The following is a 16,657-nucleotide window of genomic DNA, read 5'->3' on the forward strand; positions in this document are numbered from 1 at the left end:
TCTTTCTTTGTTGGTTCTTTGTGTGGTTTAGGTATAAGCGTAATTGTGGCTTCATAGACCGAATTGCATAGTGCTTCTTCTGTTTCTATTTTGTGGAATAGTTTGGACAGTATTGGCCTGAGGTCTTCTATGAAGATCTGATAGAATTCTGCTGGGTTCTTCTTGGTTGGGAGACTTTTAATAACTGCTTCTATTTCTTTAAGAGTTATGGGATTGTTTAGAGGGTTTATCTGATCCTAATTTAACTTTGGTACTTGGTATTTGTCTAGAAAATTGTCTATTTCATTCAGATTTTCCAGTTTTTTAAAAAAATTTACTCAGATCCTGTTATGTGTTCATTTCTGATTTTGTTAATTTTGATACTCTCTCTGTGCCCTCTGGTTAGTCTGGCAAAGGATTTATCTGTCTTGTTGATTTTCTCAAAGAACCAGCTCCTGGATTTGTTGATTTTTTTTTTTTTTTTTTTTTTTGGTATAGTCCTTTTTGTTTCTACTTGATTGATTTCAGCCCTGAGTTTGATTTTGTTCTGCCTTCTACTCCTCTTGGGAGTATTTGCTTCTTCTTTTTTTTTTTTAATATTTTTATTTATTTATTATATATGAGTACACTGTAGCTGTCTTCAGACACCAGACGAGGGCATCAGATCTCATTACAGATGGTTGTGAGCCATCATGTGGTGGCTGGGATTTGAACTCAGGACCTCGGGAAGAACAGTCAGTGCTCTTAACCACTGAGCCATCTCTCCAGCCCCGTATTTGCTTCTTTTTGTTCTAGAGCTTTTATTTGTGCTGTCAAGCTGCTAGTGTAAGGTCTCTACAATTTCTTTTTGCAGATACTCAGAGCTATGAGTTTTTCTCTTAGCACAGCTTTCATTGTGTCCTATAAGTTTGGGTATGTTGTGCCTTCATTTTCATTAATTCCAAAAAGTCTTTAATTTCTTTCTTTATTTCTTCCTTGACCAAGTTATCATTGACTAGAGTGTTGTTCAACTTCCATGTGTATGTGGGTTTTCTGTCATTATTGTTGCTATCGAAGACCAGTCTTAGTGCACAGTGATCAGATAGGATGCATGGGGTTATTTTAGTCTTCTTGTACCTGTTGAGGCCTGTTTTGTGAGCGATTATATGGTCAATTTTGGAGAAGGTACCATGAGGTTCTGAGAAGAAGGTATATTCTTTTGTTTTAGGATGAAATGTTCTGTAGATATCTGTTAAATCCATTTGGTTCATAACTTCTGTTAGTTTCTCTGTGTCTCTGTTTAGTTTCTGTTCCCATGATCTGTCCATTGATGAGAGTGGGGTGTTGAAGTCTCCCATATTATTGTATGAGGTACAATGTGTGTTTTGAGCTTTAATAAGGTTTCTTTTATGAATGTAGGTGCCCTTGTATTTGGAGCATAGATATTTAGGATTGAGAGCTCATCTTGGTGGATTTTTCCTTTGATGCATATGAAGTGTCTTTCCTTATCTTTTTTGATAACTTTTTGTTGAAACTCGATTTTATTCTATATTAGAATGGCTACTCCTGCTTGTCTCTTGAGACCATTCGCTTGGAAAGTTGCTTTCCAGCCTTTTACTCTGAGGTAGTGTCTGTCTTTGTCTCTGAGGTGTGTTTCCTAGAGCCAGCAAAATGCTGGATCCTCTTTACATATCCAGTCTGTTAGGCTATATCTTTTTATTGAGTAATTGAGTCCATTGATGTTGAGAGATATTAAGGAACAGTGATTGTTGTTTCCAGTTATTTTTGTTGTTAGAGGTAGAATTATATTTGTGTGTCTCTCTTCTTTTGATTCTGTTGCAAGGAGATTACTTTCCTGCTTTTTCTAGGGTGTAGTTTCCCTCCTTGTTTTGGAATTTTCCATCTATTAGCCTTTGTAGGGCTGGATTTGTAGAAAGATATTGTGTAAATTTAGTTTTGTCATGGAATATCTTGGTTTCTCCATCAATGTTAACTGAGAGTTTTGCTGGATATAGTAGCCTGGGCTGGCATTTGTGTTCTCTTTGGGTCTGTATGACATCAGCCTAGGATCTTTTGGATTTCAGAGTCTCTGGTGAGAAGTCTGGTGTAAATGTGATAGGTTTGCCTGTGTATGTTACTTGACCTTTTTCCCTTACTGCTTTTAATATTCTTTTTTTGTTTTGTGGGTTTGGTGTTTTGACCAGAGGAATTTCTTTTATGGTCCAATCTATTTGGAGTTCTGTAGACTTCTTGTTGTTTCTGGCCTTCTCTTTCTTTAGGTTAGGGAAGTTTTCTTCTATAATTTTGTTGAAGATATTCCTGGCCCTTTAAGTTGGGAGTCTTCATTGTCTTCTATACCTCTTATCCTTAGGTTTGATCTCCTCATTGTGTCCTGGATTTCCTGGATGTTTTGAGTTAGGAGCTTTTTGTATTTTACATTATCTTTGACAGTTGTATGGATGTTTTCTATGGTATCTTCTGCCCCTGAGATTCTCTCTTTTATCTCTTGTATATTCTATTGGTGATGCTTGCATCTGTGACTCCTGATCTCTTTCCTAGGTTTTTCTATCTCCAGGGTTGTCTCCCTTTGTGCTTTTTTCATTGTTTCTATTTTCATTTTTAGATCCTGCATGTTTTTTTTTTCAATTCCTTCCCCTGTTTTGTTTTTTTTTTCCCCTGTAATTCTTTAAGGGATTTTTGTGTTTCCTCTTTAAGGTCTTCTACTTGTTTACCTGTGTTCTCCTATATTTCTTTAAGGGAGTTATTTATGTCCTTCTTAAAGTCATCATCATCATAAGATGCAATTTTTAAATCCAAATCTTGCTTTTCTTGAGTGTTTGGATATCCAGTATTTGCTGTGGTGGGAGAACTGCCTCTGATGATGCCAAGTAGTCTTGGTTTCTGTTGCTTAGCTTCCTGCATTTGCCTCTCACCATTTCCTTGTCTCTGGTGTTAGCTTGTTTTGCTGTCTCTGACAGTGGGTCCACCCTCCTGTAGGCCTGTGTGTCAGCACTCCTGTAGACCTGTTTCCTTTCAGCCAGATCTGGGAACAGAGAGCTGCTCCTGGGTTTGTGTGACCTGAAGCTCCAGGCAGTTTGTTGTTGAAGAAGAGTTGGTCTTACCTCTGCTCTCAGGTGTGTAGGCACGTTTGGTGACTGGCTTTCAGCTCTTGGTGCAGCAGGCAGAAACCCGAAGGATCCTGCCCCTGACAGCTCCTACAGTTCTAGGCAGGTTCCTCTTGGGCCAGGAATGTGATCGGAAGTAGGGTCTCCCCTGAGCTCCCAGGGTTGTTTGTACTTCTGAGGGTCTAGCCCTCTCCCCTGTGGGATTTGGATGCAGGGAGCTGTGGGACTGGTTCAGTTCAGCTTCGGGCACATCCAGAAACCAAAAGTGTCCTGTCCCAGACGACTTCTGCCTCTGTGTGTCCTGAGGCCACCAGGCAGGTCTCTTTGCATGGAAGAATTGGTCTTACCTCTGCTCTCAGGTGTGTAGGCACCCTTGGTGCCTGGCTTTCATCTCTAGGTGCAGGCAGAAACCCAAAGCGTCCTGCCCCTGACTGCTCCTAGGTCCCTGTGCCCAGAGGGCACTAGGCAGGTTCCTCTTGAGTCAGAAATGTGGGCAGAAGTAGTTGTCTCCTCTGAGTTTTCAGGAGTGTTCGCAGTTCTGAGGATCCAGTTCTTTCCCCCATGGGATTTGGGTGCAGGGAGCTGTGGGACCAGTTCAGTTCAGTTCAGTTCAGTTCAGTTCAGTTCAGTTCAGTTCAGTTCAGTTCAGTTCAGTTCAGTTCAGTTCAGTTCAGTTCAGGTCCAGGCCCAGGCAGAAACCAGCAGGTTCCTACTGCTGACTGCTCCTATATTCCTGTATCCAGGGCCACTATGCAGGTTTCCCTTGGGTCAGGAATGTGAGCTGAAGTGGCAGTCTCCCCTGACCTCCTAGGATTGTCTGTACTTCTGAGAGTCCAGCTCTCTCCCCAGTGGGATTTGGGTGCAGCCTGAGATCTTGTCTTAATAAAATAAAAAAGTTAAATTTTATGTAGGCATTCTTATTGTTCTAGCTAGAGGTATAAATAGCTGAACAACCCCAAATTATTAAAAATAGAAGCTCTTGTTCATTGCTACAGCATGCTTCCTTGAGTGACCGTAATGAGCTCTCATTGTTTCAGATAGTCCAGCAGCCTTCAGTAGGCAATGCCAATCATGTGATCTCCATTTCCCATTCCTCACCATTGAGCTCTCAGACCTGTGGGCAGAAGGCACCAGTGACTGCTGTAATGCCTACTGGTAAGTTCCCTCCGTACCTGCTGGCAGTCCTATGTCATCCCAGTGCGTCTGGAGCATGGTGGGACTTACACCTGCTGTGTTAAGGGAAGAGAAATTGAGAGGACGAAATGATCTGTTACAGTTACATAAACAGTACATTTTAGGCATAGATTGTTTCAAAATAAACGACTGCTTAAAGTATTGTATTATTATATAAACCATTCTAGAAGTGTTATGTGTTAATATGTGTTAATAATATATGTTAATGATACATGAATATAAGTGAAATATTAACAGTTGCCTTTCACACATGACGTTTTTGTACTGATGCTAAATTTTAGACAACTTGAGACTACATAAAAACATAATCCAGAGATGTTTATAAGCTGGTTTCTTATGCAGGGTTTACATTTATTAGCCTATTTAAATTTAAACATAGTTCTGGGCAGCTTAAGACATTTCTTTTAATTATTTTGTATTTACTAAAAACTATTCTGAATTTTTCTTAATGTGACATAATTGCCTTTGTAGGGGGTGGGGGAGGGTGTTCTATATTTTTCTTTCTTGTTTTGTTTTTCCAGCTTCCATCATAAAGCAAATTAGTCTGCCTGGAAATAAACTTTTGTCGCTTCAAGCTCAAACAACTTCTATTCAGAACAATAAAATAAAAGAAAATGGACCAGCATGCTTCAGGTAAAGAAAATCAGTAGTTAAAACTTGGTCTGATATGTGGAAGTAAAGTTTCAGGGGAAAAAATGTTGTAAAGAATGATGTCTAAATAAACAGATTTGAATGCCTTTAAAATATTCTAATAAGAGATAGCCCTGGTTTGTTTCCTAGCACCCACATAGCAATTCATAACCTTTTGTAACTCCATTTCTAATGGATCTAGTGCCCTCTCCTGGCCTTCTACATACATGCAACTCGTAGACACAATGTGGGCAAAACAACCATATACATTAATAAAATTAAAAATTTAAAAATTTCTTACAGTATAAATTACTGAGTATAATTTATATATTGTACATGCTTTTTTAAATGCATTTTGAAAAACCTGTTTAGTAGTCTACAAATCCCTCCCTCCATAACCCCAACCCCTTTTTCTCAGAGAGGGGGAAGCCTCCTCCCTTCCCCTGTACCATGAAACCCAGCAGGAGTAAGCACATCCTTTCCCACTGAGGCCTAACCGAGCAGTCCAGGAAGGGGAGGGGGATCCAGTGTCAGTCTTTGCACTGCAGTTCAGTTTCTGTGATATTCTCAGGTTTCACCCATTTGCCGGCAAATTTCATGATGTCTTTGTTTTTAAAAGCAGAATAGTATTCTATTGTATAGATGTACCAAATTTTCTCCAGAATTTCAAGTCTACATTAAGATGTTTGATCCATTTCTTTTTTGATTGAGTTCATTTTCTTAGAGATTAAGAGATAAGGATCACTTTCATTCTTCCATTTGTGGATAATCAGTTCCTAGCACCATTTGTTGAAATGGCTGAATTTTCTACAGTGTTTATTTTTTTGGTGTCTTTTTTTTTTTTTTTTAAATGAGGTGTCTTTAATTTTTGCACTAAGATTTTCTTAAATGATACTTCTTGGTGATTTGGGTTATATGTAATCTTACACCTATTACACTGTATTAAGAAATTAATATAGAGTTTAGTTTTGAAACAGCATTACTGCTACCTTAGTCCAAATGAAACTAAAATCAGACTCTTTTTTTTTTTCTTTTTTCTTTTTTTTTCGGAGCTGGGGACCGAACCCAGGGCCTTGCACTTGCTAGGCAAGCGCTCTACCACTGAGCTAAATCCCCAACCCCTTAAAATCAGACTCTTAATGTTGACTTGTATTAACTAAGAAAGAAGTCGTATGTGATGTTCGGCCACCTTGACTAATCTAGATTGCATTTCACAATATTTGATACCTGCTTTGTTGTTGTTGAGAGATACCTGGTCAATCTAAACTTTTGTTGTGAATTTGTGACTTTTTCACTATAAAAAAATCACATTTTGCATTTAGCTTCTTGGTGTATCTGGGATGAAAGTTGGAAGTTGTGTGGTGTTTAAAACACCAGAGGGCACCAGAGATTCAGGCTTCATCGCAAACAAAGTAATAATGTTATGTCATGTGTTGTATTACTTCTAAATTTGATACTCAGTTTTTTTCATAGTGCAAAAGGAATCAAGTTCTTTAATATACTTTAGGCTGTGTTTACCTTTAAACGTATGCATCTTGTTCTGTGTGCCATGTGTCATGCATATAAATACATCAGTAGTATGTATTGTATATATAAATACATCAATAGTATGTATGGTTTATATAAATACATCAGTAGTATGTATGGTTTATTTGCTGCTAATACATGTCTTATCATTTTAGGATAGCGATTTTTAAAAAGAGCCAAAAAATGTCGGGTGGCCAAACCAGCTCTCCCACCTTTGAGCTGGTAGAGAGAGATACATCATGGTAGCTAGGCTCACAAGAGACAGTCCAGAAAAAGATGGCAGCCGAATGCCTGTCATGCTGCATGGGAAGCTATGCATAGTGTCTTAGAAATGACACCATGAAGTCTTTCAAAGCTGTTAAATATTAATCTGTATAGAAAATTCTTTACTGTTTCCATATCTTTGTTTTTGAGTAAGTTTATTGCTTATATAGCAATTAAAAGAACAAATATAAGTAGCAGCTAAATGCCATCATCAAATCAGATCTTACAGCACCCAGCAGAAATGGCTATGGAAGGCCTGATAGTCATACAGGGGTAACCAACTGAGAATCCTAGACAGAGCAGACAGTGTTCTCCTTGAATAAGCTCCCAGCTACTCAATTCCACTGAAGGGATTTTTATAACATTAGATAACCAATTGTAGCCTCCGTTAGAAATATTTTACCTTTCAGCTGTTCTCAAGGGTGCAGTGCTTTTAATATCTTAGGCTTCTTTCTTCTTGTCAAAAATGGAGGACGCCAACCTGCCCCAGCAGGGTCGTGAGCACTGGGCTAAGCGTGCATGAGTCTGAGGTTGGGGTCCCATTTTGCTTTCAGAGTTTGTATTTTCCACCAAGGACATACAGCGCATGGTAGTTTACTAATAAAATTTGTATGCAGACCTAGTTTATCATAGTAAATAATGTTCAGGAAAAGTTATTTTCGTGCTTACACATAAAGTAAATTGATGAAAAACTTTAGAAGTGAGCACACAGTGAACAAAGGTTAAAAGCTATGAGGCCTGAGTTAGGTTTATTGGTCAGGCCTATTGCCAAGAAGAACCAAAGAGGTTGGTAACTGTTGTGATTCATGCTACAAACTTCTTAGCAGAACCAGGTGAGAAGTAGAGATAGAGGAAAGGACTAATGGATACTTTTGAAAGCACCTCAACATTATATAGATCAGCAATTCAGAACTACCCAGTGAACTGCTAAACGTCTGCATCCAGGCCTGGAGACAAGAAAGGACTGAAATTTGTTTTGGAAATGTTTTAAAGTATTTTGACAGTCACCACAGTTTAATAAGTACCTACTGCTCTCAAATGTAATCTGAAGAAAAGAATTTCAAAACCTGTTCGTTCAGGGTGTTGCACAGTATTGGTAAAGTGAAAGGAAGAGGCTCACAGTGCATTGTAGGTAGGGAGGCTTTATGAGGAGAGAGGCTGGCAGGGATTCCTTTCTTTAACTCATTTTTAAATTTCATATGGCTTACATTTAAAGTTATTTATCATGATAGCCTTTTATTTCATTCTTCAAAATAATATTCATGCTTAATTTCTAATATAGTCTTAGCATCTCATGGCTTTCATTCAAGAACACTTGATATTCCTATCAAGTTTTATTCTCATTTTTTAGATGGGATGATAGATGAGTAGAAATGGGAAGAGTCATACAGATCACAGCCTTACAAACTCTTAGGGCAGAGCCTGAGACCTTGGTGTCTACCTCACATTCCTAAGTGTGCTTCATATTACCTAGGTGTGTGTGCTTTTTAAGGAATAAACCAGGGCCGATGATTACATACATAAATACACATACACATACATACACACACACATACATACACACATACATACACACACACACATACACACACACACACACACACACACACACACACACACATATATATATATATATATGGTTTTGAGGTTTTTTTGTTTTGTTTTGTTTTTTGTTTTGTTTTGTTTTTTTGCTGCTGCAGTGCGCTTTGCCTGCCTGTAGAACAAAGTGTTGTAAACATGTTAGCAGAGGGTAAGCTGACTTACGATGTTTGGTAGAGCAAGTATGTTAAATGCATTCAATTTCAGAAGCTTAGAGTTTACAAAGGACTTATTGGGAATGTCACCTCCATCGTAAGTTAAGGAACATGTGGACTTCCTATTTGTATGATAGAAATTTCCTCTTAGTCCTCAGTCTAATGGCGGGGACTAGTATTTTCCCCTTTTACTGAAAGTACAGTTTCAGAGACTTTGAAACTTTAGTTTACTTAGTAATTGGTAGAGTCAGGATTACCGAGACAAAGTGATTCAGAACTGCCATTTTCTCCTAGTTTCTCCTGCTTATTATATTGTCCTAGGCTAGCACATTATTTTAAGGCATATAAAAAATCTACAAATATCTACATGCAAGTTATATACTGCCTTGTTAGGAATATGATAAATAAAGCTAGGTCTTTTTGGAAATTGAGACAAAAACATTGAACATTAGATTAGATTCCATATTAAGGTCTGTTATAATTGGCAAAAATATGTTCTTAGAAGTTCGAAAATACCAATTTGAGAAGTAATTGAAATATTTAAAAACAAATTAGGCAGATGTTTTAAAAGTTAGTATTTAAAGTTAATCTAGCTTATAGATTGGGCTTTGGCAAAAAATCAGAGATCAAGGCAAATTGAAGATTAGACAAGAAGGCAACCTTAAGCAGAGGTTAGAAGCAGGAGGAGCTGTTGATAATGATAGAAGAGAGAGGAAGTGGAAAAACTAGGGTCCTTATTTCAAGTGGATTGGGATAGGAATATAATTCTATCTCCTAAGGAAGAATTAGTCTAATGCAGAGCTTAATGGTAGAAAAATGTAAGCAAGTAGACATTAAGAAGTAAGTAGTTGGGGTGAAGAGATGGCGCAGATGTTAAGAGCACTGGCTGCTCTTCCAGAGGTCCTGAGTTCAATTCCCAGCAACCACATGGTGGCTCACAACCATCTGTAATGGACATCGGATCGATGTCCCCTTCTGGTGTGTTTGAAGACAATAGCAGTGTACTCACATACATGAAATAAATAGATAAATCTTTAAAAAAAAAAAAAGAAGTAGTTAACTTTATCAAAAGCAAACTGATTAATGAGTTTCCGAAGACAGACTACACAACAAGTGGGTAGTACCTAGTTTGTGTAATGTGATACTCCACAGATTCTTGAAGGCTTTTTATTAAGGTACTAAGTTTTCTAAGTGTCTTTAAAATAATAGTCCATTTCACACAATACCTCTGTTAGAAGGCCCTGCATTACCCTTGAAGCCTTGGCTCAGTGACTTCCACTTTGTTCCTTTAAAATGAAATAAAACCAAAACAGGATCACAAACATTCCTGGACATGATAGCTCTGCCTTTGTCCTGTTCTTTCTTGCTTTTGTTGACAGTGCTGCTGCCCATGTGCCTTTGCTTTCCTTCTGTCTGCCCCTTTGATTCCTTCTTTTTGCCCTCCCTCAATAGAGGTCCTCCCTGCTCCTGTGGGAGTGCTTACCAGTAGCTGTACCCAAAGAGATTGTGGTTAGGTTGGGAGAACAAGTAGTTATTGGGTAGTCAAGTTCCTATTTATTTGTCAGAAAGAGCTTATCTTTGAATTAAATTCTAGTACTGGTGATTGAGCTTGTAATACATAGAACTGATCTCTAAAGCTGGTTTGAGTTCCTCTTAGGAACTATACAGGCACTCTTAAGAGAAAAACAAGATGCTTTTTACAAGATGCAAACAAGTCTCAATTGTGAGCGTTCAATCTTGTTTCTGTGTCATAACTTTTACCTATGTATTTATTTTTAAAGATTTATTTTATCTTCTGTGTATGGGTGTTTTGCCTGTATCTAGGTAAGTGTAGCACGTGTGTGTGTGTGTGTGTACACAGTGTTCACTGAGCTGTCCAAATCCCTGCAGTAAAAGGCAGCTGTAACCTGCCGTGTGGGTGCTGGAAACCAAACCGCAGAGCTATCTCTCCAGATGCCTAAACTTTTCATTTATTTATAATTTCAATTTTCTGAAATTATAATACATAATTTACCTTCTTCTAGTCCTTCCCACATACCCCTGACCTTGTACTATCTCAAAATAATGGACTTTTATCACACACACACACACACACACACACACACACACACACACCCCTAAATATATAAATTCAACCTGCTTGGTCTGTATGGTTGCCTGTAAGAGTGTGATCTGCAGGCTGGTCCCCCCTGTTCCAGTCCACCTGTGAAATCTATTTTATTTCCCTTTCCTAGGGAGATCCATGTGGTCCCCCCACTACCACTACCACCACCCTTGAGCCCTCCTTGTTATTTAGCCTTTCTGGGTCTGTGGACTGTAGCATGATTATCTCTTACTTACAACTAATATCCGTTTATAACTAAGTACATATAACGTGTTAGTTTTTCTGTATCTGGGTTAACTAACTCAGGTTGTATTTTTTTTCTAGTTCTACCCACTTGCCTATATATTTCATGCTGTCATTTCTTTTTTTTTTTTTAATAGCAGAGTAATACCTTACCTTTAATATACTGCTTTTTAAAGGTGGACATCAGGGATTTTCATTTCTTAAATATTTGATAATTATAATTTGTTCTTTATACAAATCATCATCATAAGGGATGTATAATTTAAGAATCTGTGTGACACAGAGTTTGTGATGTGTCATTTGCCCATTTGTCACTATGGGACACGTTTTAATATATATCAAACTTTTGTATGATAGTATGAGAATCATGAACAACTAGACTGTTATTACATATGGCGGGAAGGGTAACCTGAGGAAATTTTACTGTATTCTCTTAAGTACACATCTTCATGTTAGTTCTACAGCCAAATAGCAACCCTATGAGATTAACTGCTGTAAAGCAAGGATCCTAAACCTATTTCATGTTTGGTTTTGTATGCTCATGTATAGAATTTTTTAATATTTTGCTTATAGGTCCTTTATAGCCCATTTCTTAAGGGTATGTTTTAATGTATTCATCTTGTAAGAGCAAGAATGTAAAAAATTAGAATCATAAAAACAAAATTAATTTTAAAAATAGATTTCAGAATAGCTAGACAGATAAATAGTTTCTCAAGGGATTTTATGGGATGGGACCTTTTGTGACCTAGTGTTTCTGCCACTACAAAGTGAACAGTGGAGTGCACACGGGAAACCTGAGGGGCTGTTAACATCCTGGATGAGAGCAAAGCTGGTTTTCATTTCCTTGCCTTTCACGGTAGAGGGTTTGTGGGTGGCTTGGGTAAGTCCAGACCGCACTTAGTGTCTCACTTACTGCAGAGGAGAAGATAAGTTCTGCACCACACGACAGTTCTGATTTCTCCTCCAGGGGCACACTCTTGTGCGTAGTGATGTCAGTTTAGTTTTAAAAGCTTTAAGGAGAAAGATGGACATTTTTAAATTCACTTCACTGGGTGAACTCAATAAAATAATGTTGTTATTTATAAGAGTGATTTTGTTTTCTTTTGTTCCCTCCCTCCCTCCCTCCCCGCTATGCAGCAGACTGAGCTTGAACTGGCTCTGTAGCCAATGATGACCTTTTATTCTTGGCTCTCCTGCCTCTGCTTCACCAATACTGGGATTGCAGAGGGCACTACCATACTTTGCTAAGACCTTATGTTTCTTTGCACTCTGAAACTATGTATATATATGAATGCATGTGCATGTGCGTGTGCATGTCCACACACACACACCCTTCCCAAAACTCTAACTTTTTCTCCCTTTAGAGGGGAAGATGACATCAATGATGTGACTTGCATGGCAGAGGTCAACCTTGATGAGGAAAATGCCTGCATCTTAGCAACACATTCTGACTTTGTTGGCAAACTCATTCAGTCATGCAAAGACGAACCTTTTCTTCTCATTGGAGCTCTACAAAAGAGAATTTTAGACATTGGTAAGTATAGAATCATGATTATTGACCCAATAGGAATGTTTGTTGAGGGGAAGTATTATTTAAAGAGATGGTCTGGGACTCTAAAAATGTTCTAAGATTTCTTCAATATTACAGAATAAAGCATTTTATTGAAAAAATCATTGCAACAGCCTTTTGTTTCTGGTTAGATAATATAGCTTAATAATTTATTCATTCTTATGACAAGCATAATAGAGATACATATTTTTACACAAATATTTAATGTGAACTTATTTTTAAAATCTTACTTCTTGTTGGCTTTTAGATATGTGTGTATACAAATAAAAGTTTATGTTAGATACTGAGGTCATAAATTATAGGAGTACCCAATGAGGGTCAATTTTTTTCTCGTATCAACCTGAAAATTTAATTTTTACTTTTATTGTAGAAGAAAGCTGAGCTAGAATTCTAACATTTTTCTCTAGGTGCAGGATGGTTTTTAGGTAGCTGCAATGAGTGGAAGAAAATGGAAGATAATGTACTCATTATTTGGAACTAAATTTCAATTTGTGAAAGACTATAAGACCTCATATTAAATATAACAATAGACAAGATTAGAAATTTTGTATGAATTGTACCATATTTGATCTACTTCATAATTAACATGAATATTTTATGTATGGTATGTTGAATACTTTAAGGCCATATTGTCTGTCTTTAGTGAGGAATTAGCAGTAGTTTCTCCTGGTTAGTTTTTGTTCAGCTTGACACACCTAGAGTTACATGGGGAGAGGAGCCTCTGTTGAGAAAAATCTTAACCATCAGTGAGTGCCACATTATCCAAAGCATTGATTCAGCTCTTTTTCCCTTCCACATTTTATTTTTAGTTTGATTAAAATCTTTATTAAATGATTGCTTTCAGTTTTAAAAATGTTAAATATTGTTTTTAATGCTGTGTACATGTGTCCTGTGTGTGAGTTTATGCATTGGTGTGTTGTACCTGCAGTGGCCAGATGTGTAGAGTCCCCCTAGAGCTGGAGTTACAGGTGATTGTGAGCTTTACAATGTGAGTGTTTGGAACTCACTCTGCAGTGTTCCTAACTACTGAGCCATGTATTAATCCCTGTGTGATCATTTTCTCAAGGTTTGAAGAAAGGTTAAGATACTAATGAACAACATTTGCTTACATATGTCTAGGTGATAGGGCCACTTTGTGCCACAGCTACTGAACTCTCTTGGTCCAGACCAAAGCAAACATGAACTTCATATGAACAAATGAACAGGACTGTTTGTTATTGGGCCCTGACTTCCATACAGAATACTGCAGCCGTGAAGGCTTTGATAACTTGTAATTTTTGACACTGTTCTGGAGTAGGGAAGTCAGGGCCTTCTTGGTGATCCTTGGACAGCTTTCTTTAATGTTGAACCCTCATGGGATTTACCTTATTCTTTATGAATTAGTTAAACCCAAAGGTCTCCATTCCAGTTACCCTAACTGAATCATGGAGAGTTTCTGCATGCATTTTGGGAAGGTATAAACTTCTATGTGGTTGATTCCTATAAAATCAGAGAGATGAGTTTTGACCTGTTGGCTATAGTTTGGCAACCTCTGTTTTAGGAAACATTGGAAAACTATTTCTATTTTCAGTTATTAATGAAACACAAACAATATAATACAAAATGTAAACTGTAAAAATTCTTTGAATTATCTAAGCTTAAAGGAGAAAGCCAAGAAGTGAATGTTAATTTATTTCTAGAGATATTTTCTGTTTATAATAAAATTCCTTCTGAGGTATCATCTGAGGCCATTCCTTAAAAGTAGAAATTATGCCTTCCACCTCACCATCTAACAGCAGGCAGGAAAGCTGGCCCTGTTCTTCAACAGATTCTGCACCTCACCTAGGGAGTACAGCTGAGCTGGCCCTGATGGTAATGGTGAGCCAGTCCCAAGGGCCTGAGCACTGGAGAACTAGGTAATGGTGAGCCATTCCCAAGGGCCTGAACACTGGAGAACTAGGTAATGGTGAGCCATTCCCAAGGGTCTGAACACTGGAGAACTAGGTAATGGTGAGCCAGTCCCAAGGGCCTGCGCACTGGAGAACTAGCCCAATGCTCGTCTGCTAAGAGGTTTGGGCTAGGGAGAGATGCCCTCTGCTCCTGCCCCTCGCCACCTTTGGCAAGTAGGAGGGAAAGCAGGCCCTGCCCCAGAGATTTTTTTTTATTTTCTTTATTTTCCTTTTCAGGGATGGGGTTGTTGCAAAGGCAGAGTGCAGATAAGAAGAGACAGGGAGAGGAGTTAGATTAGGGTACATGATGTGAAACTCACAAAGAATCAGTGAAACATTTTTAAAAACAATAGAAATTATACATTTTCTGAAAGAATATTTGACAATGTTTTTCCTGTGCGAAGGTTAGGTTAAATGTCACTGTTCTTCATTTTCCCTCTAATATCCTAAATTAAATCACAAACATATAATAAAGTCAGTGGTAAGCAGGCAGTCACTAACTAGCACTCCTTAATTATGTTGGCTTTAAAATGTGTTAAAAGTGGGAATAGTTTTAACTTGTGCTCTCAGATTTTCTAACTTAGTGGAGGTATTTTTGAACATTGGCTGTTGTATACCCTCAGGAATTATTTATTAACACTTGTTCATTACCAATACTTAAATATTACAGGTTTTAAAAAAAGAACACCAGCTATTATTAGTTTTTAATTTATTGTTCTGAGAATTAAACTCAGAACCTTCTATAACAGTATAGATTTTTAAATAGATAAATTCTGTTTTTATTTAGTTTTTTAAATAATAGTTATTATTTTCAAAAAAATCTTTCCCAAGCACTAATTTTAAGTGCTCATGTAAAAAAAAAAAGAATCATGAAGTAACTTGGCTACCCAATCTAGTTGTAATTTATATATTTTTTTATTTGTGTATATATATTTGTGTATGCGAGTTCTGTTGCATATGGAGGCCAGAGCTATTGATTCCCTGGAACAAGAGTTACATGTTATAAACCATGGACACTGGTGCTAGGAATCAAATGGAGGTCCTCTGGAAAAGCAGTGAATGGCTTCTAAGTCATCTCTCCAACCAACCCAGTTGGGGATATAATTTTAACCATTGATTGGTTTGAAATTTTATTGTTCCTTGTATAGAAGGCCCAACTAATTGTTTATGCTGAACATTTTTATGAAGTTGTATCTTGGTAATGGGTTTTCCTTTTTTCTCTATTTCAGTTTGAAATTGGAAATGAGTTCAGTTTTTTACAAAATAATGAATTATATTTTGAAGGCTTAGTTTAAAATAAGTTGGATAATTTTAAATTTTCTTCCTTTTTAGTTTACTATGAACTACATTTCAAATTAAAATGTAAATTTACTATGTGGTAATGTCAAAGTGTATTTAAGTTGTAATTAAACTGTGTTTTTGCTATAGTTCAGCCTTTGAGAATATGAGTATTTATTATATAAATTAGCATACAAAAATCAAACACTATTTTTAAATTACTATGAAGACATACGTGTGTGTGTGTGTGTGTGTGTGTGTGTGTGTGTGTGTGTGTGTGTGTGTGTGTGTGTTTTAAAATAACCACAGAGGCCTTGAGAAATGGCCCAGTGGATAAGACACTTCTGCAAATATGAGGACTAGATCCTTAGTACCTCACACACATGTGACTACACATACATGCGTGTATAACACACACCTGGGCAAACACAGACACATGTACACAGTCTTTAACAATATATCTACCTTAGATCACTGGATGCCTGTATGTTTACCTTTGCATATCTACTGAGGCGGCCAGGTATGTGCCCCTAAGAAAGAGTTTAAGCACTGATAATGGTTGATTGTTAGACAGCTACTGCTCTGGTGTTTACCTTTTAATTTTTTCCCTAAATCTTTCTTCCTCATTACCACCAAGATAAAACAATTTGTTCATAAACAGGAAGTTATTGGAATTAATAATGAAATGATGAGGTTTGGAGCATATTTCAGTATAATTTTACACGTTAATTTATTGAAAACACGAGTAGTACAAAATATAATTGGAAATGGACAAGAAGTATATAGATATGTTTTATAGACAAGGAATTAACAGATTTATAATTTGAGTTCACTGAAATAAATGTCATGAATTATTAACAGTGTCAAACAGGGTAAAATGTAACTTTCCATTTTTTTAATTAATAAAATTAACAGAATATAGCACTAATTTCTGAAGTTACCATTTTCCTCCCTGAACACTAAACTTGATTTGTGTTCTTATTAACTTTGTCCTATAAATGACCTTGCAAGGAGAATGATTCTAGAGGCTAAGGGAAACAATGTCTATATTTTCTGAGGCTCCAGGCTAGGTTTTATTAATG

The 16,657-nt window shown here is 37.2% G+C and overlaps 1 protein-coding gene across 4 annotated transcripts in view; it reads left to right on the plus strand.

Annotated features, from left to right (window-relative positions):
* Window positions 1–16,657, plus strand: part of Taf4b (TATA-box binding protein associated factor 4b) — a 133,672-nt gene that overhangs the window by 39,483 nt on the left and 77,532 nt on the right. For all 4 annotated transcript variants that reach the window (XM_039097304.2, XM_008771990.4, NM_001426974.1 and 1 more), the window contains 3 exons: window positions 4,121–4,238; window positions 4,799–4,910; window positions 12,164–12,333. In XM_039097304.2, coding sequence (XP_038953232.1) covers window positions 4,121–4,238; window positions 4,799–4,910; window positions 12,164–12,333 — 400 coding nt within the window. The remainder of the gene's footprint in view (window positions 1–4,120; window positions 4,239–4,798; window positions 4,911–12,163; window positions 12,334–16,657) is intronic.

Source organism: Rattus norvegicus, chromosome 18 (assembly GCF_036323735.1).
Source record: "Rattus norvegicus strain BN/NHsdMcwi chromosome 18, GRCr8, whole genome shotgun sequence".
NCBI lineage: Eukaryota > Metazoa > Chordata > Mammalia > Rodentia > Muridae > Rattus > Rattus norvegicus.